General features: G+C 45.3%; 1 protein-coding gene across 7 annotated transcripts in view; it reads left to right on the top strand.

Annotated features, from left to right (window-relative positions):
- LOC308620440 (synaptotagmin-9) overlaps positions 1-23,314 on the top strand; it is a 389,294-nt gene that overhangs the window by 334,360 nt on the left and 31,620 nt on the right. For all 7 annotated transcript variants that reach the window (XM_081239989.1, XM_081239994.1, XM_081239995.1 and 4 more), the window contains 2 exons: positions 6,395-6,526; positions 19,177-19,269. In XM_081239989.1, coding sequence (XP_081096115.1) covers positions 6,395-6,526; positions 19,177-19,269 — 225 coding nt within the window. The remainder of the gene's footprint in view (positions 1-6,394; positions 6,527-19,176; positions 19,270-23,314) is intronic.

The following is a 23,314-nucleotide window of genomic DNA, read 5'->3' as shown; positions in this document are numbered from 1 at the left end:
GAACAATTTTCTTATTTACATTCTAGGAAAGATACATATCACATAAATAAGATTCTACTATAACCATTCAATAAATACTCATTGAATATCTACTTTATGTCCTAGTTCCTTTCTAGGTTCATTGCAGTAAGATCTTCCAATGACGTGTGTGGAAGACTGGGCTGAATTTTTTTTTTTTTTTACATCTTTATTGGAGTATAATTGCTTTACAATGGTGTGTTACTTTCTGCTTCATAACAAAGTGAATCAGTTATACATATACATATGTTCCCATATCCCCTCCCTCTTGCATCTCCCTCCCACCCTCCCTATCCCACCCCTCCAGGCGGTCACAAAGCACCCAGCTGATCTCCCTGTGCTATGCGGCTGCTTCCCACCATCCACCTAACCTACGTTTGGTAGTGTATATATGTCCATGCCTCTCTTTCTCTTTGTCACAGCTTACCCTTCCCCCTCCCCATATCCTCAAGTCCATTCTCTAGTAGGTCTGTGTCTTTATTCCTGTCTTACCCCTAGGCTTTTCATGACATTTTTTTTCTTCTTAAATTCCATATATATGTGTTAGCATACAGTATTTGTCTTTCTCTTTCTGACTGACTTCACTCTGTATGACAGACTCTAGGTCTATCCACCTCATTACAAATAGCTCAATTTTGTTTCTTTTTATGGCTAATATTCCACTGTATATATGTGCCACATCTTCTTTATCCATTCATCCGATGATGGACACTTAGGTTGTTTTCATCTCCGGGCTATTGTAAATAGGGCTGCAATGAACATTTTGGTACATGACTCTTTTTGAATTATGGTTTTCTCAGGGTATATGCCCAGTAGTGGGATTGCTGGGTCATATGGTAGTTCTATTTGTAGTTTTTTAAGGAACCTCCATACTGTGCTCCATAGTGGCTGTACCAATTCACATTCCCACCAGCAGTGCAAGAGTGTTCCCTTTTTTCCACACCCTCTCCAGCATTTATTGTTTCTAGATTTTTTGATGATGGCCATTCTGACTGGTGTGAGATGATATCTCATTGTAGTTTTGATTTGCATTTCTCTAATGATTAAAAATGTTGAGCATTCTTTCATGTGTTTGTTGGCAGTCTGTATATCTTCTTTGGAGAAATGTCTATTTAGGTCTTCTGCCCATTTTTGGATTGAGTTGTTTGTTTTTTTGTTATTGAGCTGCATGAGCTGCTTATAAATTTTGGAGATTAATCCTTTGTCAGTTGCTTCATTTGCAAATATTTTCTCCCATTCTGAGGGCTGTCTTTTGGTCTTGTTTATGGTTTCCTTTGCTGTGCAAAAGCTTTTAAGTTTCATTAGGTCCCATGTGTTTATTTTTGTCTTTATTTCCATTTCTCTAGGAGGTGGGTCCAAAAGGATCTTGCTGTGATTTATGTCAGAGTGTTCTGCCTATATTTTCCTCTAAGAGTTTGATAGTTTCTGGCCTTACATTTAGGTCTTTAATCCATTTTGAGCTTATTTTTGTGTATGGTGTTAGGGAGTGATCTAATCTCATACTTTTACATGTCCCTGTCCAGTTTTCCCAGCACCACTTATTGAAGAGGTTGTCCTTTCTCCACTGTACATTCCTGCCTCCTTTGTCAAAGATAAGGTGACCATATGTGCGTGGGTTTATCTCTGGGCTTTCTATCCTGTTCCATTGATCTATCTTTCTGTTTTTGTGCCAGTACCACACTGTCTTGATTACTGTAGCTTTGTAGTATAGTCTGAAGTCAGGGAGCCTGAATCCTCCAGCTCCATTTTTCATTCTCAAGATTGCTTTGGCTATTCGGGGTCTTTTGTGTTTCCATACAAATTGTGAAATTTTTTGTTCTAGTTCTGTGAAAAATGCCAGTGGTAGTTTGATAGGGATTGCATTGAATCTGTAGATTGCTTTGGGTAGTAGAGTCATTTTCACAATGTTGATTCTTCCAATCCAAGAACATGGTATATCTCTCCATCTATTTGTATCATCTTTAATTTCTTTCATCAGTGTCTTATAATTTTCTGCATACAGGTCTTTTGTCTCCTTAGGTAGATTTATTCCTAGATATTTTATTCTTTTTGTTGCAATGGTAAATGGGAGTGTTTTCTTGATTTCATTTTCAGATTTTTCATCATTAGTGTACAGGAATGCTAGAGATTTCTGTGCATTAATTTTGTATCCTGCTACTTTACCAAATTCATTGATTAGCTCTAGTAGTTTTCTGGTAGCATCTTTAGGATTCTCTATGTATAGTATCATGTCATCTGCAAACAGTGACAGCTTTACTTCTTCTTTTCCGATTTGGATTCCTTTTATTTCCTTTTCTTCTCTGATTGCTGTGGCTAAAACTTCCAAAACTATGTTGAATAAGAGTGGTGAGAGTGGGCAACCTTGTCTTGTTCCTGACCTTAGTGGAAATGCTTTCAGTTTTTCACCATTGAGGACGATGCTGGCTGTGGGTTTGTCATATATGGCCTTTATTATGTTGAGGAAAGTTCCCTCTATGCCTACTTTCTGCAGGGTTTTTATCATAAATGGGTATTGAATTTTGTCAAAAGCTTTCTCTGCATCTATTGAGATGATCATATGGTTTTTCTCCTTCAATTTGTTAATATGGTGTATCACGTTGATTGATTTGCGTATATTGAAGAATCCTTGCATTCCTGGAATAAACCCCAGTTGATCATGGTGTATGATCCTTTTAATGTGCTGTTGGATTCTGTTTGCTAGTATTTTGTTGAGGATTTTTGCATCTATGTTCATCAGTGATATTGGCCTGTAGTTTTCTTTCTTTGTGACATCCTTGTCTGGTTTTGGTATCAAGGTGATGGTGGCCTCGTAGAATGAGTTTGGGAGGGTTCCTCCCTCTGCTATATTTTGGAAGAGTTTGAGAAGGATAGGTGTTAGCTCTTCTCTAAATGTTTGATAGAATTCGCCTGTGAAGCCATCTGGTCCTGGGCTTTTGTTTGTTGGAAGATTTTTAATCACAGTTTCAATTTCAGTGCTTGTGATTGGTCTGTTCATATTTTCTATTTCTTCCTGATTCTGTCTTGGCAGGTTGTGCATTTCTAAGAATTTGTCCATTACTTCCAGGTTGTCCATTTTATTGGCATAGAGTTGCTTGTAGTAACCTCTCATGATCTTTTGTATTTCTGCAGTGTCAGTTGTTACTTCTCCTTTTTCATTTCTAATTCTATTGATTTGAGTCTTCTCCCTTTTTTTCTTGATGAGTCTGGCTAATGGTTTATCAATTTTGTTTATCTTCTCAATGAACCAGATTTTAGTTTTATCGATCTTTGCTATCCTTTCCTTCATTTCTTTTTCATTTATTTCTGATCAGATTTTTATGATTTCTTTCCTTCTGCTAACTTTGGGGTGTTTTTGTTCTTCTTTCTCTAATTGCTTTAGGTTCAAGGTTAGGATGTTTATTTGAGATGTTTCCTGTTTCTTAAGGTGGGATTGTATTGCTATAAACTTCCCTCTTAGAACTGCTTTTGCTGCATCCCATAGGTTTTGGGTCATCGTGTCTCCATTGTCATTTGTTTCTAGGTATTTTCTGATTTCCTCTTTGATTTCTTCAGTGATCACTTCGTTGTTAAGTAGTGTATTGTTTAGCCTCCATGTGTTTGTATTTTTTACAGATCTTTTCCTGTAATTAATAACTAGTCTCGTAGCGTTGTGGTCAGAAAAGATACTTGATACAATTTCAGTTTTCTTATATTTACCAAGGCTTGGTTTGTGACCCAAGATATGATCTATCCTGGAGAATGTTCCATGAGCACTTGAGAAAAATGTGTATTCTGTTGTTTTTGGATGGAATGTCCTATAAATATCAGTTAAGTCCATCTTGTTTAATGTATCATTTAAAGCTTGTGCTTCCTTATTTATTTTCATTGTGGATGATCTGTCCATTGGTGAAAGTGGGGTGTTAAAGTCCCCTACTATGCATGTGTTACTGTCGATTTCCCCTTTTATGGCTGTTAGTATTCCCCTTTTATGGCTGTTAGTATTTGCCTTATGTATTGAGGTTCTCCTATGTTGGGTGCATACATATTTACAATTGTTATATCTTCTTCTTGGATCGATCCCTTGATCATTATGTAGTGTCCTTCTTTGTCTCTTCTACTAGTCTTTATTTTAAAGTCTATTTTGTCTTATATGAGAATTGCTACTCCAGCTTTCTTTTGGTTTCCATTTGCATAGAATATCTTTTTCCATCCCCTCACTTTCAGTCTGTATGTGTCTCTAGGTCTGAAGTGGGTCTCTTGTAGACAGCATATATATGGGTCTTGTTTTTGTATCCATTCAGCCACTCTGTGTCTTTTGGTGGGAGCATTTAGTCCATTTACATTTAAGGTAATTATCGATATGTATGTTCCTATTCCCATTTTCTTAATTGTTTTGGGTTCGTTATTGTAGGTCTTTTCCTTCTGTTGTGTTTCTTGCCTAGAGAAGTTCCTTTAGCATTTGTTGTAAAGCTGGTTTGGTGATGCTGAACTCTCTCAGCTTTTGCTTGTCTGTAAACGTTTTAATTTCTCCATCAAATCTGAATGAGATCCTTGCTGGGTAGAGTAATCTTGGTTGCAGGTTTTTCTCCTTCATCACTTTAAATATGTCCTGCCAGTCCCTTCTGGCTTGCAGAGTTTCTGCTGAAAGATCAGCTCTTAACCTTATGGGGATTCCCTTGTGTGTTATTTGTTGTTTTTCCCTTGCTGCTTTTAATATGTTTTCTTTGTATTTAATTTTTGACAGTTTGATTAAAATGTGTCTTGGCGTATTTCTCCTTGGATTTATCCTGTATGGGACTCTCTGTGCCTCCTAGACTTGATTAACTATTTCCTTTCCCATATTAGGGAAGTTTTCAACTATAATCTCTTCAAATATTTTCTCAGTCCCTTTCTTTTTCTCTCCTTCTTCTGGAACCCCTATAATTCGAAAGTTGGTGCGTTTAATGTTGTCCCAGAGGTCTCTGAGACTGTCCTCAGTTCTTTTCATTCTTTTTTCTTTCTTCTGCTCTGCAGTAGTTATTTCCACTATTTTATCTTCCATGTCACTTATCCGTTCTTCTGCCTCAGTTATTCTGCTATTGATCCCATCTAGAGTATTTTTAATTTCATTTATTGTGTTTCTAATCATTGCTTGATTCATCTTTAGTTCTTCTAGGTCCTTGTTAACTGTTTCTTGCATTTTGTCTGTTCTATTTCCAAGATTTTGGATCATCTTTACTATCACTATTCTGAATTCTTTTTCAGGTAGACTGCCTATTTCCTCTTCATTTGTTAGGTCTGGTGGGTTTTTATCTTGCTCCTTCTCCTGCTGTGTGTTTTTCTGTCTTCTCATTTTGCTTATCTTACTGTGTTTGGGGTCTCCGTTTTGCAGGCTGCAGGTTCATAGTTCCCATTCTTTTTGGTGTCTGTCCCCAGTGGCTAAGGTTGGTTCAGTGGGTTGTGTAGGCTTCCTGGTGGAGGGGACTAGTGCCTGTGTTCTGGTGGATGAGTCTGGATCTTGTCATTCTGATGGGCAGGTCCACGTCTGGTGGTGTGTTTTGGGGTGTCTGTGGACTTTTTATGATTTTAGGCAGCCTCTGTGCTAATGGGTGGCGTTGTGTTCCTGTCTTGCTAGTTGTTTGGCATAGGGTGTCCAGCACTGTAGCTTGCTGGTCATTGAGTGAAGCTGGGTGCTGGTGTTGAGATGGAGATCTCTGGAAGATTTTTGCCGTTTGTTATTATGTGGAGCTGGGAGGTCTCTTGTGGACCAGTGTCCTGAAGTTGGCTCTCCCACCTCAGAGGCACAGCACTGACTCCTGGCTGCAGCACCAAGAACCTTTCATCCACACGGCTCCTCAATTTGGGATGATTTTGTTGTCTATTCATGTATTCCACAGATGCAGGGTACATCAAGTTGATTGTGGAGCTTTAATCTGCTGCTTCTGAGGCTGCTGGGAGAGATTTCCCTTTCTCCTGGGCTGAATATTGACTGAGCCCAGGAGGTGATATGGAAACTTTGGTTTTGAAAAATATAATGTTAACCTAAGCTGGTCTTTTGTTTGTTTTGGTGGAGAGGAACTGCTGCTTTACCTTAAAAATAGACATGGAGAAATTTCATTCGTTGAGCAGACCCATCCATTTTTCTCTACCTGGAAAGAATGAATAATGGTTTCTATGGACAAATGTGCTTTTTGAGAAATGTAGCTCACATTGACTCTCAGAGCACAGAGGGTAGCATCGGGCCACGCTATCCTTGAGTGACCCAGCATCAGCCCAGGCCTGTCCCCTATAGGACTGTGGCTCAGATGTAGCGGTTTCATCGTACAGTGTAGAGATTGCCTTATGTCCTATGGATGGAGGTAGGGTTGTTCTTATTGCCATGGAGGTTTATGATTTTGAGATCTGCTTTTGCCTGCAGGAGCTGCTAAGTCGTACATCTCTTGAGACTCAGAAGCTCGATCTGATGACTGAAGTGTCTGAGCTGAAGCTCAAGCTGGTGGGCATGGAGAAGGAGCAGAGAGAGCAGGAAGAGAAGCAGAAAAAAGCAGAGGTGAGTGTGATACATCACCTTCTGGGGATACCCATACTGTCCAAAGCTCACATCAGGGGAAGCTAGCCTAATGTGGCTTCGGGCCATCTGGCCAACCCCAAGCCTGGCAGCCACTGGGTGCCAGAAACATCTATGCACCAGAGACACAGTGATCTGTTAATACCAAGTTATCAGGTTTTGCTGTGGCTGCAGATTTCAGCAATGCCCAAACCACCCAGTTTTGGCTCTAAGGCTGTATCCTCCCTCAAGCTGCTGACAAGGATGGAAAGGGAAGCAGTAGTGGGGGAAGGATCAGACAAGACTTGGAGAGACCAAGATGTCTTCTGTGAGAGCCAAGGTAATGACCACGTATTGGGATGAAGTCTGCTGCTCAATAAGCCAGCATCATTGTCCATGGAGTCTTAGAGACATTCTTTGATGTGCATTTCAGAGACCCAGATGCAACCCTTAGATTATGTGTTTCTTTCCTCATGGTTCCTATGGGTGAGCCCATGCACAGGCTTTCTCTTAGAATGTTTTCCTGTATCTCGTTTTTGTTTTTGTTTTCTCAGGCTCCATATGCCATTGACTAGTGCATGCCAGCCTCTTTTTTTGTATAAATGTTTTGGATAAATTTTAGGCTCAGAGCTCAGAACAGTCTGTTTTAACCTTAGATAACCACCTCCCATGTGCCTCTACCTACAAGTTCCCTATATTTGTACACTGTGCATTGTGAGCTGTGGAAAGAATAGCCTTTAGGTTTAGGAACACCTTGGCTCAATTACTGACCTAACTGCTTAATATCTCTTTGAACTTCAGCAAGTTAAGTACTTAATCTCTCTGACCTTCAATTTCTTTATCTGTAGAATGGGTAACTAACTGTGTGATAAAGTCGAAAAAAACAGTCACAAAAGCTAAGTCTCTATCATAGGATCTGGCATCCTCTCTTCCATCAGGCATCTCTAAAATCTAAAGGTGGATATTGTTCCTTTCAATTAAGCGCCAACACCATCATGCCCAGAAACCTGGCACATTTCTGTGCTTACTGGGTAAACATTGGTGATTGAGACACTTCTAATATGTGGGGCATATTCCTTGCATTGCTTCTGAGAACATGCTCATCAGTAAGAAGTATAGTTGCCAAAAGAAAACTTATCTCCATTAAGCTGAGGACAATATCTTCTAGTGATTAAGAATGCAGGCTTTTGAATCAGACCTCTTGGCTGGAATCCAAACTCAGCTACTCAGTAGGTTTGTGATCTTAGGCAAGTAATTTAACCTCCCAAACCTCTGTTTCTTCTTCTGTAAAATGGAGATAGTAATAATTCCTATTTGCTCAGTTGTTCCGAGGAAGGGATGAGATAATGTATATGTGTAGTCCTTAGCATAGTGCTGGATAACTAGCTTTTATCAATTACTGATTGTGTTTGTTTTTTTTTTTTTTTTTTATAGTGTTTATTTTTACTTGTTGACAGTTTTTGCTTTATTTATTTATTTATTTTTGGCTGTGTTGGGTCTTCGTTTCTGTGCGAGGGCTTTCTCTAGTTGTGGCGAGCGGGGGCCACTCTTCATCACGGTGCGCGGGCCTCTCACTATCGCGGCCTCTCTTGTTGTGGAGCACAGGCTCCAGATGCGCAGGCTCAGTAATTTTGGCTCACGGGCCTAGTTGCTCCGCGGCATGTGGGATCTTCCCAGACCGGGGCACGAACCCGTGTCCCCTGCATCGGCAGGCAGACTCTCAACCACTGCGCCACCAGGGAAGCCCACTGATTGTGTTTTTAAGCATGCCAGAAATGTAAATGTAGACCTAGCTACATTATTGACTTACTGCTAAGTTCACACAGACTCAAAGCTTATCTGTGTGAAGTGTTAGTTAAATAGACTGTGCTTCTTAAATGTTCAGGGAGAAGCAATTAGATTTTCTACAGGTTTAGAATTATTTTACCAATGTTTCAGAATGTGTGATCACATGGGGATATACATTCAGGCCTGGGGGCAGAATTGAATAAACTCTGTACGAAGGCTTAGAGTGGTAGACACAACTCAAAACCAACGAAGGGAGGGAGGGGGGGGACAAGGAAAAGGAAGAAAGGAAAGAGTGGGAGGGTTATTAGGTCACACAACTGGAATAGTCTAGGGTTTAAAAAGCTGAGATCACTAGATCCAGCTGGCTTTACCATGTCGTTAGAAATCAGGCTTAGTGTCTCATTTGGTTCTGTTTTAGCCTTATTCTCGGGAAGGCTCTCTGTATGTGGTGACAAAGATGGCCATCAGCAGCTTTAGATCCTACTAGCCTGGCAACCTCTGCAGAGAAAGAGATTCTGTCTCTCTCAAAGATTCTAGTAAAACCCCAGGATTGCATATCAGTGGGCCAATTTGGGTCACGTGCCGTTTTCTGAACCAGTCACTGTAGGGGACATGGGCCCATGCATGGGTGTGTGTGAGCCTGAGAGTCAGTCCATGGTGGCAGAATGCCGAGTTAGTACCGAGCTGGAGCAGCTCAGTTCCTTTCTAGGGAAGGAAAGGGAGCTCCCACTTCTGGGCCAAGCACAGCTAAGGCAGTCATTCTACTGTTTGCTTTATTTTTTCTTTTCCAAAGGGTTATCTTTCAATCCGAATTTTTGTTTTTGTTTTTGTTTTCCATTAGACTATTTCCATTAGACTATGCTGCGTGAGGCAGCGTAGACCCTGAGCTGCTGGCCTCGGTCCTACCCGATAACAGCCCTTCCCAGTTGCTAGTACAAACATTAGGTTTCCATGTAGAGGACTTTTTCAGGCTGTTCAAACTTGTGATAATCAGGGAACAACAGCCATATGACCTGAAGCAACATTCTCATTCTTGTCATTAAACATAATCTTTACTGGTATGCTCAGACTCTCTACCACTGTTTGTAGCTATCTGAAACACCCGAGGCTTAGAACCATGGAGAGGGCTGCTTAAACTGCACTACTGTCAGTAGCTGTTTGTTTGTTTGTTTGTTTGTTTGTTTAATTAATTAATTAATTAATTTCGGGCCTCTCACTGTTGTGGCCTCTCCCGTTGCGGAGCACAGGCTCCCAACGCACAGGCTCAGCGGCCATGGCCCACGGGCCCAGCCGCTCCACGGCATGCGTGATCCTCCCAGACCGGGGCACGAACCCGTGTCCCCTGCATCGGCAGGCGGACTCTCAACCACTGTGCCACCAGGGAAGCCCAGAGCTGTTTATTTTGAGGGAGGCGTTTGGCTACCTGGGGTCATCAAGGTTGTAGTTGTATGAATAAAGGGAATGTTGCTTCCCATCCTACACTGCTGCTGTTTTTCTGGTGAATGTGCTTAGCCTAAAGCCTGATTGCTTGTGGTTTAAAAGAGGCAGGACTTTTTTGAGGTAGCCAGATCTGAAATAAACTTTCTCTGTGTAGCTCAGGCTTTATCCTAAGCAGGTATCCTGCTGCCCTGTAGTCAGCTGTGGAAGTGATTACAAATGTTTGTCTATAAACCCAAGGACTTTGAGGTGTAGGTTTCTTGTTAAATGGAGACAATCCTGATAGCCAGCCTCGCTCAGGAGTCAGTGGTGACCCTTCTGAGATGTGGGTGAATACTGGATTTCCTGTTTACTGTACCTTTTCTCCTGAGCCTTTTGCAGTGGTTCTGGGTCATTTCAGGAGACCCAAGATTGGACCAATTAGGTTTATTCCTGAAAAGCAGGACTGCAGGAAAAGTGACCAACGTGGAAAGTAAATACCACAGTTAGGAGGATGGCACATGAAAGAAAGGGATCCAGAGGCAAAGGAAAACCTCGGGGTGGCCCACCTATCAAAGGCATGTCCCTTGGAGAGATCTTCCTTGGAGAAGGGCATCTGGCTTCCCTAAGCACTGGGGATGCAGGGAGGCCTCCATCTGTATCCCTTTGTGAGATCCAAAGGGTTCTGCGTGTAGTAGCAGAGCAGCCTTTCTAGAGGGGAACAGGGATCCAGCATGTGCTTGGAAATGAAGTCAGCCCAATTGATCAGGGATATACATAAGCCTGAAGAGAACTGGAAACGATCTCTAGGATTTCCTGGCAGAAAATGGAATGTCTTACAGCACAGGTGTCCTGCTTCCTTTCTTCCTATGGATGGGACCTTGGAAGGGAGGGATTCTGATTTCTGAACAGTTGCAATGGGAATGATGAACCTGGAGTACAGAGCAAAGGCTGGGAAGATTGTGTTTGCTCAGAGGAGAGCTGGCCTGACTTAGGAGAGTTTTATTATTCTTGTTTTTATTTTATTTACTCATTTTTGTTTGTATAGGAAATGTACTCCAACAATTCAGAAATTAAGAGTTCAAAAAGGTATATGCAGCAAAACCTCTCCTTCCCCAGCCAGCAGTCAGACACCAATGTTGTCAGTTTGTTTTGTATCCTTCACAGTTATCTTATGCATGGACAAGCAAATTTATATGGATAAATTCTTTCCCTCATATTTGCACAGATACACATTATTCTAGACCTTTCTTTGTTTAATTGAGCAGTCATAGAGCTTGTTTCATATCAAGTACATTAAAAAAAACTTATTCATGTTTATGTTTACATATTATTTTACACTCTGACTATGCCCTCATTTATTCAACCAGTTCTCTCTTGGTTGGACATTTAAGTTGTTTCCAAGTGTTTGCCCTTACAAATAATGCTATTGTGAATAAATTTGTAAATGTGTGAGGATATTGAAGTGGAATTGAAGGGTCAAAGGGTACAACGCAATTGACATTTTGACAGATGTGGAGGTGGTATTCCCACCTGCTATGTGTCAGAGTACCAGGAGAGTATTAAACTGAGCATGAAGGAAGTGGGAGAGAAACAACTAAGTAAAATTGTGAACAAGTTTAACAGGTAGGTTGCGGGGGGGGGAAGACTATGATTATGGGAAGTGCCCAGTAGTTAGTTTCACATAGAAGAGAACCATAAAACAAACAAACAAAAACTTTGACGGTTGGCAAAGCAAGAGTAATAAAGTGAGTTGAGATTGCAGAACAGAGATTAGAACCTCATAAATGTCACCTGGACTTCATGATGTGGGACCCAAGATTGAAAACACTGCTACAAAAGGCTCTGCCCTATGGGAGAGAAAAGACCTATTAAGAGAGGAGAGGGGCTAGCCCTGGAAATAAAGGATTTTAAAAGTAAGTGGAAGTGCCAAGCCTGAGGCTGGACATACTGGAAAACAGCACCTCTACGTGGATAGGGAGTTTAGAGGAGAGTGTTCCAGAAGAGCTGGGGCGTGGATAAATGGTCACATGGAGCAGAGGAGGAAAGTAGATGTGCTCCTGATACAGATCCCCAGACTGATGGAGGCAGACAGAGGGCAGTAATGAAGGGAGCAGCAATTTGGATGGCTCTTAAAAAGCTCCTCCACGGGGCTTCCCTGGTGGCGCAGTGGTTGAGAGACCACCTGCCGATGTAGGGCACACGGGTTCGTGCCCCGGTCCGGGAAGATCCCACATGCCGCGGAGCAACTAGGTCCGTGAGCCATGGCCACTGAGCCTGCGTGTCTGGAGCCTGTGTTCCGCAACGGGAAAGGCCGCGATAGTGAGGCCCGCGCACCGCGATGAAGAGTGGCCCCTGCTTGCCACAACTAGAGAAAGCCCTTGCACAGAAACGAAGACCCAACACAGCCAAAATAAATAAATAAATTAATTAATAAACTCCTACCCCCAACATCTTAAAAAAAAAAAAAACAACAAACTCCTCCAGCTCAACACCTAGGTATTGAAAGGTTGGTTTTTGTTTTTGCCTTCCACCCCCCACCCCCCCATTTATAGTTTCTGCTCTGAATGTAGATGAAGAAACCAGGAAAACTGCCACTCTGACTCTAATGCTGAAGCAAAGCTAGAAACTAGTTTATGAAGTGAAAGTGATGGGTATCTTGAGAGAGTGGCCACTGTTATTTTGAGAGTTCATGACAGGGAGGGAGGGGAGAACGTGGCACAGACAGATGTGCACTGTGGACCTTGGAAATCATACCTTTGAAAGTTCAGAAATAGAAGAGATGACTCAAGGATATTGAACTACATAAAAATATACTTATTTCTGACTGTGTAACCTCACAAATAATATACGAATAAAAAGGAAAAGGTAGAGGTACCTTGAGAGGAACCAGTTTTCAAAGGGGCTTGTACAAAAGGTAGAAAGGACAGAGAAAAGTGCACCTGCACGAACAGCATCAGGAAGATCAAACCCCACTGAAAGGGACAGTTCAGAGGACAATAGGAAGATTTTCCTTTAAAGTTCTCAATAAGAAGATCAAAGAAAGAATGGGCTTGGTTCCACTGATGCCTCTGACAGGTGCACAGAACTTAGGACCGCAGTCCCCAGGCTGCTTGTTTATAAGTGAATTTTAAGGAATCGGAGAAATCAAGTGAGTTGCTGAAAAACTGGAAGTAACCATTTTCTTCTTATCCTCCTCCTCCTCCTCCTTCTCTTTTCAAAACGGCAAAGAAAGTTAGAAGGGTTCTATAAAATTCAGTCTATTGAGTTTGAGGTCAACCCTATGATGGTTTGTGAGAAGCCAGAAGACAAAGTAGGGATCTGTGTCCATTAAGAGTAAGTTACGTCTGATTGGCCTCATTGGTTTGGCCAGGAGTGCATCTTGTAGTGGTAGGCTGGGTAAACCCTCACTTCAGTGAGGCACTGCGAAAACATTGCTTGGGATAGTCTTGTGGATAAGATAGAGGAATGTAGGATGAACACTAAAATAGGCATATTGGTACCCAAGTAATAATGAATAATACCTTAAGACTACCTCTAGGAAGATTTTTTTTGTAGAGGGTCATGTCATCTGCCTTTAGTCCTCCTGCCTGGTGTGCATTTTTAGTCCATAATTTGGCTGCTGATATAGAAGGCCTTCAAGTTGTGATGACAGGAAGCCAAAGAAAAACTAAATGGATCAGTTGACATTGGGATTCATGAAGACCTACACAGACTGGAGCGATCCATAAGTTGGCAGGAAAAGAGTAAAAGAGAGGCCAGGAGAAGCTGAGTAGTGCAGAGCTGCCGAAGCTAAAGAGTAAAACGAGGGAGCCACGCAGCTTGAGGACAGAGGATGCGTGTGTGGATCTGACCGCGAGGAGGGTGCTGACCCCTTGTGTGGTGGAGACAGAGCTCGAGCCCATCTGCCTGGAGGGGGGCGGTGGGGATGAGGTGATGAAAATCAGGGTCAGCGGGTCTAGACCCCTCACTTTGCGAGAGACAACAATGAAGGGAACAGGAGAAGAGTGAGGGCCGTGACGTTCTTGAAACTTACATAAGAGAGAGAAGAGCAGGTGTGAAGACCAGCAGGGCCAGTGACCAGGAGAGACTAAAGGTTCTGGAAGAGTGGCCAGTAAGGGAAGCATGCTGGAGGGTGCAGAGCCACTGGGCTTTTGTTGTCGATGATCAGTGTCACATGGGCCTTAACTGTGTTGCATGAACTTGAGGTGTTTTCTGTTGCTCTCCCAGTTTCTCTCCTTCATTTCTTATGGATCAAACACTTGGTGGCAAAAGGAGAAGCAGTGGGGAAAGTGAACTCACATTTATCGAAGGCCTCCGTGTGCCAGGGCACCATGTGAGGTGTTTACCAAAGTCAGATGAGCAGGTGAAGCCAACCCTCTGACAACTGACTCTGGGGGAAGACAGCGTGGGGCTGTCTCTGGGCTAACTCAGGTGAGCTAGCTCCAGGAGAGAGTGGCTGGGAGGCCAGGAGCCCGTTTATGACAGCGATGCCCGCATCTGCAGCTCTCCGAGTTCAAGTGGCACCGCTGGAGGGAAAGCAGGCTGGTGTAGGGGCCCTAGCAGTGCCCTCTCAGACCCAAGCTGCCATCTGGACCCTCAGTTTTCCTTCTACATTGGAAAAAAGGGGGTCACGAAACAACAAGGTAACGGGGGAGGAGCTTTTCTTCTTTTAGAAAACACTGTTTCTATTGGGGATGGAAAACCTCTTTCTAGCCTGCCTGGACAGCTCTCATGGTGCCAGGGGGCAGACCTCCCAGTACCAGGTGCCAGTGCTCAGAATGTCAGTAAAGGTGGGCAGAGAAGGGCTAGACACTTTAATTGGCTGCCACCCACCCACCCTAGGCTCTGTTGGGATCTATTGCCAACTGTCTCCTTAACTCCATGCCCCTGCCCTGGCCCCATCAGCTGCCCGCAGTCTTCCCCAGGCTCTTGGGTTTCTTGTTGCCATGAGTGGCACCACCCTCCACCCTGCCAGCCAGGCCCATGACTCCTCATCTCCTTTACTTCCCCACACAGGCAAGGGATCTAGAGTGCGCCTACTTCACATCACTTAGACTCGTCCCATCTCTTTGTCTCGACCCAGGCAGAATTAGTCACTCACCACTCCCTGGAAGCCCCATAGTCTTATTGCTGTAGCACTTACAGCCTGTTGTGATTGTTATTTGTGTGTTTCTCCTCACTCACCTGCGAGCACCATTGCTTACTGTGGCCTTGGGTCTCTGCGGAGGGAGTGACGCTAGATGTCTGTGGAGTAGATAAAGGAAAGCCCAGCAGAGCTGTTAGTGCAAGGGATTCAGAACTGAGTAGATATGGATTCCAAGGGTTGCAGTTATTTTCCAAAGTTGCCATAAAAGGCCAAAACGTTCTTAAGGCTACAGAGGAGTCAGGTCTGGTGTCGGGTGTGAGGGAGCATTTAGGGTTGGGGACATAGTAGCGTGCATGAGCGTGTTGTGCGCCATGTGTCCCCTGTGCACGGGGGTTGGCATGTTTGGGGAGGGCGTTGGCGAGTGTAGAAGGGGTGCGTCCGTATGTGATCCCATCTCCGCTCTTGCTAGACTCTGCGCCTCAGACGCTGTCATGCAAGGACGGCCCCCAGTATGGCACGAAGGCCATACTGCAGACAGGCCCACGGATGGGGCAGGTCAGGGAAAATGCCACGTCTTTTGGTTCCTGTGAAGAGAGCGTATGGTCACGGACAGCGAGCGCTGTGTGCCCCCTGCCGTACACTTCCATCCTTCTGTTCTGCTCTCCTAAGGAGTTCCATGTCTGAGTGCTCACTGACCCTGCATGCTTTTCTTCTCCTCTCTCTTCCTTCCTACAGTCGGTTCTGAATGTGATCGGTGAGCTGCAGCAGCAGATGTGTAGGCTGCAGCTGGACATCCACAGGCAGATTCAAGAGCGCCTCGCACTCAGTAGGGACCACCCTGAGGAGGTGGCAGCCGGCGACGGTGCGGCCCGGCCCCAGCCCTGCGGCCAGGAGTGTGCCCGTTGGGAGGGGTCACCTGTAGGAACCGCACATAAGTATATCGGAGCATGCGTGTGTGGGGCATCTCACTGGCGATGGGGCTGGGGCTTCTCCTACCCGGAACAGTGTGCGCTGGCTTAACATGGATCCGTGGTCACCTCTGGGCAGAGCTTGGGATGTGAGCTGAGCTCCGTGACCCTCACCGAGCAGGGTCTGAGCTGGCGAGGCCAACCGTCTGACCGGTGGTGGTACTCATCTCCCTCAGGGCTGGGAATGAGCTGTGTCAGGTATCCTGAGTGATGGGGCGTTGGTGTAAAAGCAAGCTTCGGGTCCCCTTCCCAGGTACGACTCAGACACTGATTCTCCCTCCTGGGCTGGGAGATTAAACGAAGTTTCAGCTCACATGATTTTTTTTTTTTAATTTACGAAAAAGATAGCATCATAAAATAATCCTCTCAAGTTTATTTTTAAAGAGGTTTATCCCCAGTGAGAAAATAGAACACAGGTGTCCATATGCTGTGACAACTGTCATTATCTAAATTTCCAGGAAAAGTTCTCCCGTGTAATCACATTTGAGGGATTTCATGACCTGTGGGCCCTATGGGGTGTATCTGCCTGGGATTCTGGACTTGGCCCCTTGCGCTGGTGTCACCAGGTCCTTTGTGATGGTAGCTACACAGAGATGAGCCTGTGCCTCCACGGCCTGCTATCGAAGAGGACTTGGAAGCCCAAGGGAAAGTCAAGGGCATAGTAGCCATGTCTGTAGGAAGTTGCCATGATCCATACTCAACTATGGGACATGTTGAAAATCTCCACCCAGACTTGGGCATGAGGGAAGGGGCCCTCAGTGGGGAAAAAATTGAGAGTCAAGATGTAGGTGTAGATTTGGAAAGGGAAGCTCTGAGAGGGGTGCTGGGCATGCCCCATGGTGAGTGGGTTACCCCAGAAAGACTTGTATAAGAAGTTACACTGTGCACCAGTGTTTATGGCCCACGATGGGCAACAAATAGCTTAGAAGGAAGAGGATGCGCCAAAGAGGTCATAGAGCCTGGAGATCATCATGCTCTGTGTCCCCACAGTGGCAGCTCCTCAGCAGTAACCTGCACACTTTCAGTTCTGCCATCAGCAGGCCTGGCGTCCCCTCAGGCAGGGCCAGAAATGTTCTCAGAAAATGATCTTGGATCTGCTACAAGTCACAACAGGCCTTAAAGTCTAATGTTGCGGATCACAGAGGCAATAATCTTAGCTTGGAAGATAGGTTTCTAAAAGGGCATCAACAAATGTTCACCTCAGTTATAAGAAAATCTTAGTGAATATCCCTGCAAAATGCAAGTGTAAGCAATGTAACTTTCTGGTGGATTGTCTCAGGATGCAAAGGCCAGTTAAATGATGGCTTGAATTGCAAGTGTTCGTTCATCGAGAAATAATGCATACCTAACTATGTGCCAGAGGTTAGCAAAGCTCACGGAGTTCACAGTATAGCAGGAGAACTAGCCATCAGCAATCACACCAGTAACTGTTTAATTGCGAATGATGTAAGAGATTATACAGATGCCCCAAGAGAGTATAGCAGAGGGACCTGATGAAGTGTAGAGGTTGGAATAGCTTTGCTCACGGCGGCCTGAAGGATGGGCAGGGGTTAACCTGGCAGAAAGTTCCAGACAGAGGGACAGGCGTGTGTGAGGGCCCAAGTCAGAAAGAGGAACTAAAAAGTATCCAGCATGGCTGGAGCATAACTGGGGAGAGATAGTAGTCCAGGAGGCAGGCAGGGTGCTGGTTTAGGCCGGGCTGTACTGGCCGTGGGTCAAAGTTCGTGAGCTTTGAGGAGCAGGGAAGGGCCAGGATCAGATTTGTGCTTTAATTGTATTGTTCCCCTGGATGCCATGGGGGTCGATGGCTTCAAGAAGGGCAAGTTGACAGAAGACCAACCAGTGGAGAGGCTGTCCAGGCTCTCAGCAGTAACTGCTAGTGATGGTAGAGTTGAGATAAAAGAGAGATTCAGGTGATTTCCTTGAACGTAGAATTTAGAAGGCTTGGGGATGTTACATATGTGGGGGGAAGACAGAAGGAGGTGCCAAGGATGGAGCCCAGGTTTCTGGCACAGGATGGAGACGCCATTTAGGGAGACAGGGATGTCTACGAGGGGGAATTAAGGGTTACACTTGGGTCATGACAGTCGTAAGATGCCTCTGTGCCATCCATGTGGAGATGTTGTGGGAAGTTTGTTATGTAAATCTGGAGTCCAGAAGGTCTACGGAAGTACTCACTTTTATGCTAATTTTTCTGGTAGAAACCAGTCAGCAGGACCATTTGTCCATTACAGGAACCTAGGTTTGGGATAAGGGTGCTCAGCGGTGTCTTTACTAAAAGGGGTACTTTAGAAAGCAGGGGCCCTGGGGTCAGAAGATACAGCCCTGATTTCCAGCTCCACCATCGGCAAGTTGTTTAAATGTCACTTCCCCACTCAGCAACCTTCAGAGGCTCCCTACTGTCTAAAGAATGGCATCAGATCTCCTCATATTCTCATCCAAAAGCCTTTACAGTAAGGGCCCACCTTATCTTCCCGGTCTCGTTTCCCACTGAATGTTTCCCACTGAGTGCTGCCCGTCCTCTGCTCCAGCCCAGCAGGCTGTCTGTCCTCTCCCTGGACGCCTCCTCCCTCCCTCCTTTCTTCAAGCCAACTCCTCCTCTGAACTGGAACACCCAGACTCACGTCTGCATTTCACGCTTAGCATTTGTCCTTTTTTTTTTGCGGTATGCGGGCCTCTCACTGTTGTGGCCTCTCCCGTTGCGGAGCACAGGCTCCGGACGCACAGGCTCAGCGGCCATGGCTCACGGGCCCAGCCGCTCCACGGCATGTGGGATCTTCCCGGGCCGGGGCATGAACCCGTGTCCCCTGAATCGGCAGGCGGACTCTCAACCACTGCGCCACCAGGGAAGCCCAGCATTTGTCCTGTTAGCGTATTGTTTCTATCCTCCTGGCTGTCACTTCCTCTGTGAAGCCTTGCAGGAACACTGACCTCCTCCCCTGGGTTCCTCGGCCCCCAGCACAGACAGATGCTCCCAATTAGCCTGCTTCCTGCTACTTTGTCTGTAACAAGCTGCCTCATTTCTGCATCTCTTGTTTCTCTTGCTCCCAAATCCTACCTGTCCTTCCCTCTACACATACGTGCATGATTTGGGCACACCCTGTGGGGAATACACATGTCAGAAAGGAGCAGGGAGAACAAGTTCTGAAAAGAAGAAGAAAGTTTTTTCTTCCTTTTGTCTGGAACTCCCTGGCCTTTGTTTTGTAATGAGCGCATAGCTTTTCCTGAAACAAGGACCGTGTTTAAAGATTGGAGCCAGCCACAGCGTGGAGCCTGATGCGGTCGCTCCTGCCTTGGTATCCACTGTGCATGTGCTTACCCAGGGTTGTAGATTCCAGGAGCGTCCTCCTCTTTAACCATCAGAACTCTTGTCTTTCTTCCTCACCCCCCAGGAGTTACTGCAGGAGCTCCGGCACCTCAAAATCAAGGTGGAAGAGTTGGAAAATGAACGGAACCAGTATGAATGGAAACTGAAGGCCACCAAGGTAAAAGGCAGTTCTGATGTTTATGGAGAGGCTTTGAGGCCCAGTGGGGAGGGTCTGGGGTGTGCCGTAGCCTAAGGCTGAGGAATGGGAATCGATCCCACTGTGTGTACACGCAACAGTGCCCAGATTGTGCGAGCAGACAGATTTAATCCAGGAGGGCTCTTCTCCTGGGGAAAGCCCATGAGATGATGAGCTGCTGAGGTCGCCAAGTCTCCTTCCTCTCTCTGTGTCCCATGGCACCCCCCCACACACACACACAAGGCTGACACTGGGCCATGCAGGGCCTCTACGAGTGAGTGATGAGTCCTAGGGCAGATGAATGCCAACATTGTCTTGGCTGCATCATTTTAAATTTAGCAGTCCCTCTAATAATCAGTTTCTCAAAAGAGGCATGCTTTATTTTTAGCAATTCCTAAAAATATATACTTGTAATATTTTTTTTAACCAAATCAGGTTTCTATTGAACTGGGGAGCTTGCTATTTAAAGGACACCCGCGATACATTCTTTCGTGAATAAATTTTATCCCTCCCTCCTTTGTTTCCTCTAATAGTTGGAATGGATTCAGCCCACACATTTATTGTTTTGGCCAGAACGTTGTACTTTAAAACGTCGAATTAGCTGTCACTTAAGCATTAGGAAATTTCACATATACAGTTAGACTTCCATGCAGGCAGAGGAGGGACGCTCTGGGGTTGGGGGCGGGAAGCTTTAAAACCCTGAAGCAGTCTTCCTGCCTGAGGAGCCGGCCAGGCTCCCTCTGGTGGGTGGGTGCACGCCTGCATTTCCACTGAGAGCTCTGCAGCGCCACCCACAGGTGTTACCAGATGGTCCTGTAGGCATTTTCATCTTTACTTCTTAGAGTTTTCTTAACATCTAGTTTGTACTTTCAGTTTTATTTTTTCTATACCTTTAAATGATTCTAAAAACAATAATAACCATTCTAGATAATTCTAAACCACAAAAATTTAAAGGAATAAAAATCATTCATATACTGCCCAGGAGCTACCACTATTAATATTTCTTTCCAGGCATTTCTCTTTTGGGGGGTCTCTCTTAATTTTTGATGTTGATAATTTATGCACAATTTTATACCATGTTTTTAAAAGAAAACTCCGAACATGATGTTGATGTCTATATAATATTCTATTGCATAAATGTAATTTTCTTAACTATTTTACAGATGAGGAAACTGAGGCACAGAGTAGTTAGGCAACTTTCCCAAGATCTTACAGCTAGTCAGCTCCAGCGCTAGACAATCTGCTTGATCATCTACTGCTCTGTTCTTATCTACGTGTCCCCTTGTGTGCACTGTGCTTCACAAACCCCAGTTCTAGGAGCACTGTTTCTCTAAAAGCTCAGAACCTTCCATCCCCATGATGCCCTTAAGCGAGTCCTGTCTTGGTGAAACCTTTGAAGTTGTACACTCCACCTTCTATTATAAAACCAAACAACTCGTTTAAATCACCTAAGCACTTTGCCTTGGCATGTAGACCTTTGAGATGCTATGGGTTATTTAATAACCACCACGTCTGGAGACCCTCCTGTGTGCCAGAATGTGTCAAGCCCTTTGTACACATTTTCTCATTTGGTCCATAAAATAACCCAGCGAGGTCTATTGATTTATTATCCTCGTTTTCCTGGTAAGGAAACTGAGGCTCAGAGTGGCCAAGGTGAGGTTCTGATCCGGATCTGTGTCGTTCCAAAACTCATGCTCTTTTCCCTCTGTCATCCTAATTCCCTGCAGTTGAAATCTGCCTTGTTTTTGAAAGTTCTTCCATTTTCTATGTAAACCTTCTCAGTCCGTCAATGTGCTTTGTCTTTCAGTGCAGCGGCGGTAGGGCAGGGTCCCTGGGTTTAATAAGGCCCAGCACCTTCAGGGAAGCAGAGCCCCCATCTCTGCCTGGCGCCAGTCTGCCTGGCTTTGTCCCAGACCTCTCGCCACACAGCTCCAGCCTCAGTGGCCATGGCAGTAGCATACTTTTCCCCATGGTCAGGTGCACGGCCTCTGGGCTGTTGTAGACTTCCCAGCTTAGGGACAGATACCTTTCTAAGCATAAGAGAGCACCTGTCATTTCTGGCTTATTCTGTGAAAATTGGCACATGGGAGGTTGGGCCCAGCCACTTGGTCTGTAGAGTTGTAAATGAGTGACTTCACCCAGAGGCAGGCCTCAGAGAAGAAGAGCCTAGCCTCTGCCTTGGTAGCATCTCCTCACTGGTGTCCACTGTGGGGCCCGCAGACAAGAATCAGGCATCCGGATTCCTAACAGAGACCAGCTCTCACCCTGTCTACAAGGAAGGGGAGAAATGGGTGTGGAAGGTGCAAGAAAAGTTAAGAGAATATCTTCCAAGAATCTTCTGGCCCTTGTAGATATGAGAGGCATTTGGATTGAGTCCCAAGGCTAATATTTTCAGAAGCCACTGTCGCCATCAATCTAAGCCCATGGGCTCCAAGGCCCTGGGTTAGCTGTGCAAAGCTGCCCATGGCCGCGAGTCTCTGCAAGCCACTTGGTGCAGCTGGACCCAGCTCCCTGTCCTCTGTGGGTGGAAACCAAGAGAAGGGACAGTGCTCTGTAGGGACTTGGGGTAAGGAAACCCACTCCTTTGCCACGTCTTTGTTTTTACATGGGCCCATTTGGGGGATGTTAGGGAAGGTTTGTCCAGAACCCCTTGAGGTGGGCTCAGGGAGCCCTCTCCCCATAAGAGGAGCCCCCATCTGTGCTATTAACTCAGCAGCAGACAGCCCAGGCTGGGTGGAGCCGTGGCTTTGGAGCAGGCAGGGTTCACGTCCTGGCCTGGTCGCTGAATAGTTCTGTGACTTGGGAGTCGAATCCTTCCCTACTCCTGTTTTCTCCCCGGTGACATGCAGGGGTACTGCTTCATCCCATGGTTTCCTGTGAGGCTTGAGTGAGGGTTGATGGAAGAATGCAGTGAGCATATGGGGCCGATGGAGAGTAGGCTCTCAGCCCGTGTGTCCTGAAGCTGAACACGGGCCTGTTTGGTGGAAGGGCCACCAATAGGACCAGTGCTCATTTGATTACTTGACTTGTTCAAAAATGACCTCGGGATAGGACAAGCCCATACCATAACCTTGCAGAATAAAGGTGGGGCCTGATTGGGCTACCACATGGGGAGAGGGTGCCCAGAGTAGAAGCTTTTGCTGTGTGTGCCGTTGACTGGCTGGGAGTTAGTTCTCACCCCCTTTCTTAGTCTGTTTTGTTTTGTTTTCTTTTTCATAGATTTTATTTAATTTAGTTATATATTTATTTATTTAGTTTTGGCTGAGTTGGGTCTTTGTTGCTGCGCGCGGGCTTTCTCTAGTTGCAGCAATGGGGGCCATCTTCATTGTGGTGCGCAGGCTTCTCACTGTGGTGGCTTCTCTTGTTGCGGAGCACAGGCTGTAGGCAGACGGGCTTCAGTAGATCTGGCACACGGGCTCAGCAGTTGTGGCACACGGGCTTCAGTAGTTATGGCTCGCGGGCTCCAGAGTGCAGGCTCAGTAGTTGTGGCACACGGCCTTAGTTGCTCCGTGGCATGTGGGATCCTCCTGGACCAGAGATCGAACCCGTGTCCCCTACATTGGCAGGCGGACTCTTAACCACTGCGCCACCAGGGAAGCCCCTCTTAGTCTGGTTTGATGCTCAGAGAACTAGCTAGTTATCCATAAGGGAAGGAGTAGGATGAGAGCAGCAACAGAAGTGGCATTTATTGAGGACTTACTATCTACTGAGCATGAGACTCAATTGTTCATAACCTTTACCATGTTTACTCCTTACTGCAGCCCCGTGTGCTAAATGCTATTTCCCTGGTTTTATAGATGAACCAAGACTCAGAAATGTTAAACCACTTACCCAACTAGGATATAAGAGAATCCAAGTTTAACTCCAAAGCCACTGTGCCTCTCAGGATGGAACCTACCTAGTTCTGATCTTCCAATCAGTATGGGAACACAGGGACCACCTGGCTTGCTGTTATGTGTGAAGTTTAATCTGCTATACCTAGTAGAGACTTGGGAACCACCCAGTACTGCTGCCCATATGAATGTGT

Source organism: Mesoplodon bidens (assembly GCF_964165515.1).
Source record: "Mesoplodon bidens genome assembly, chromosome: 7".
NCBI classification, from domain to species: Eukaryota; Metazoa; Chordata; class Mammalia; order Artiodactyla; family Ziphiidae; genus Mesoplodon; species Mesoplodon bidens.
Note: the sequence above shows the minus strand (reverse complement) of the source record. Positions and strands in the feature narration are given on the sequence as shown.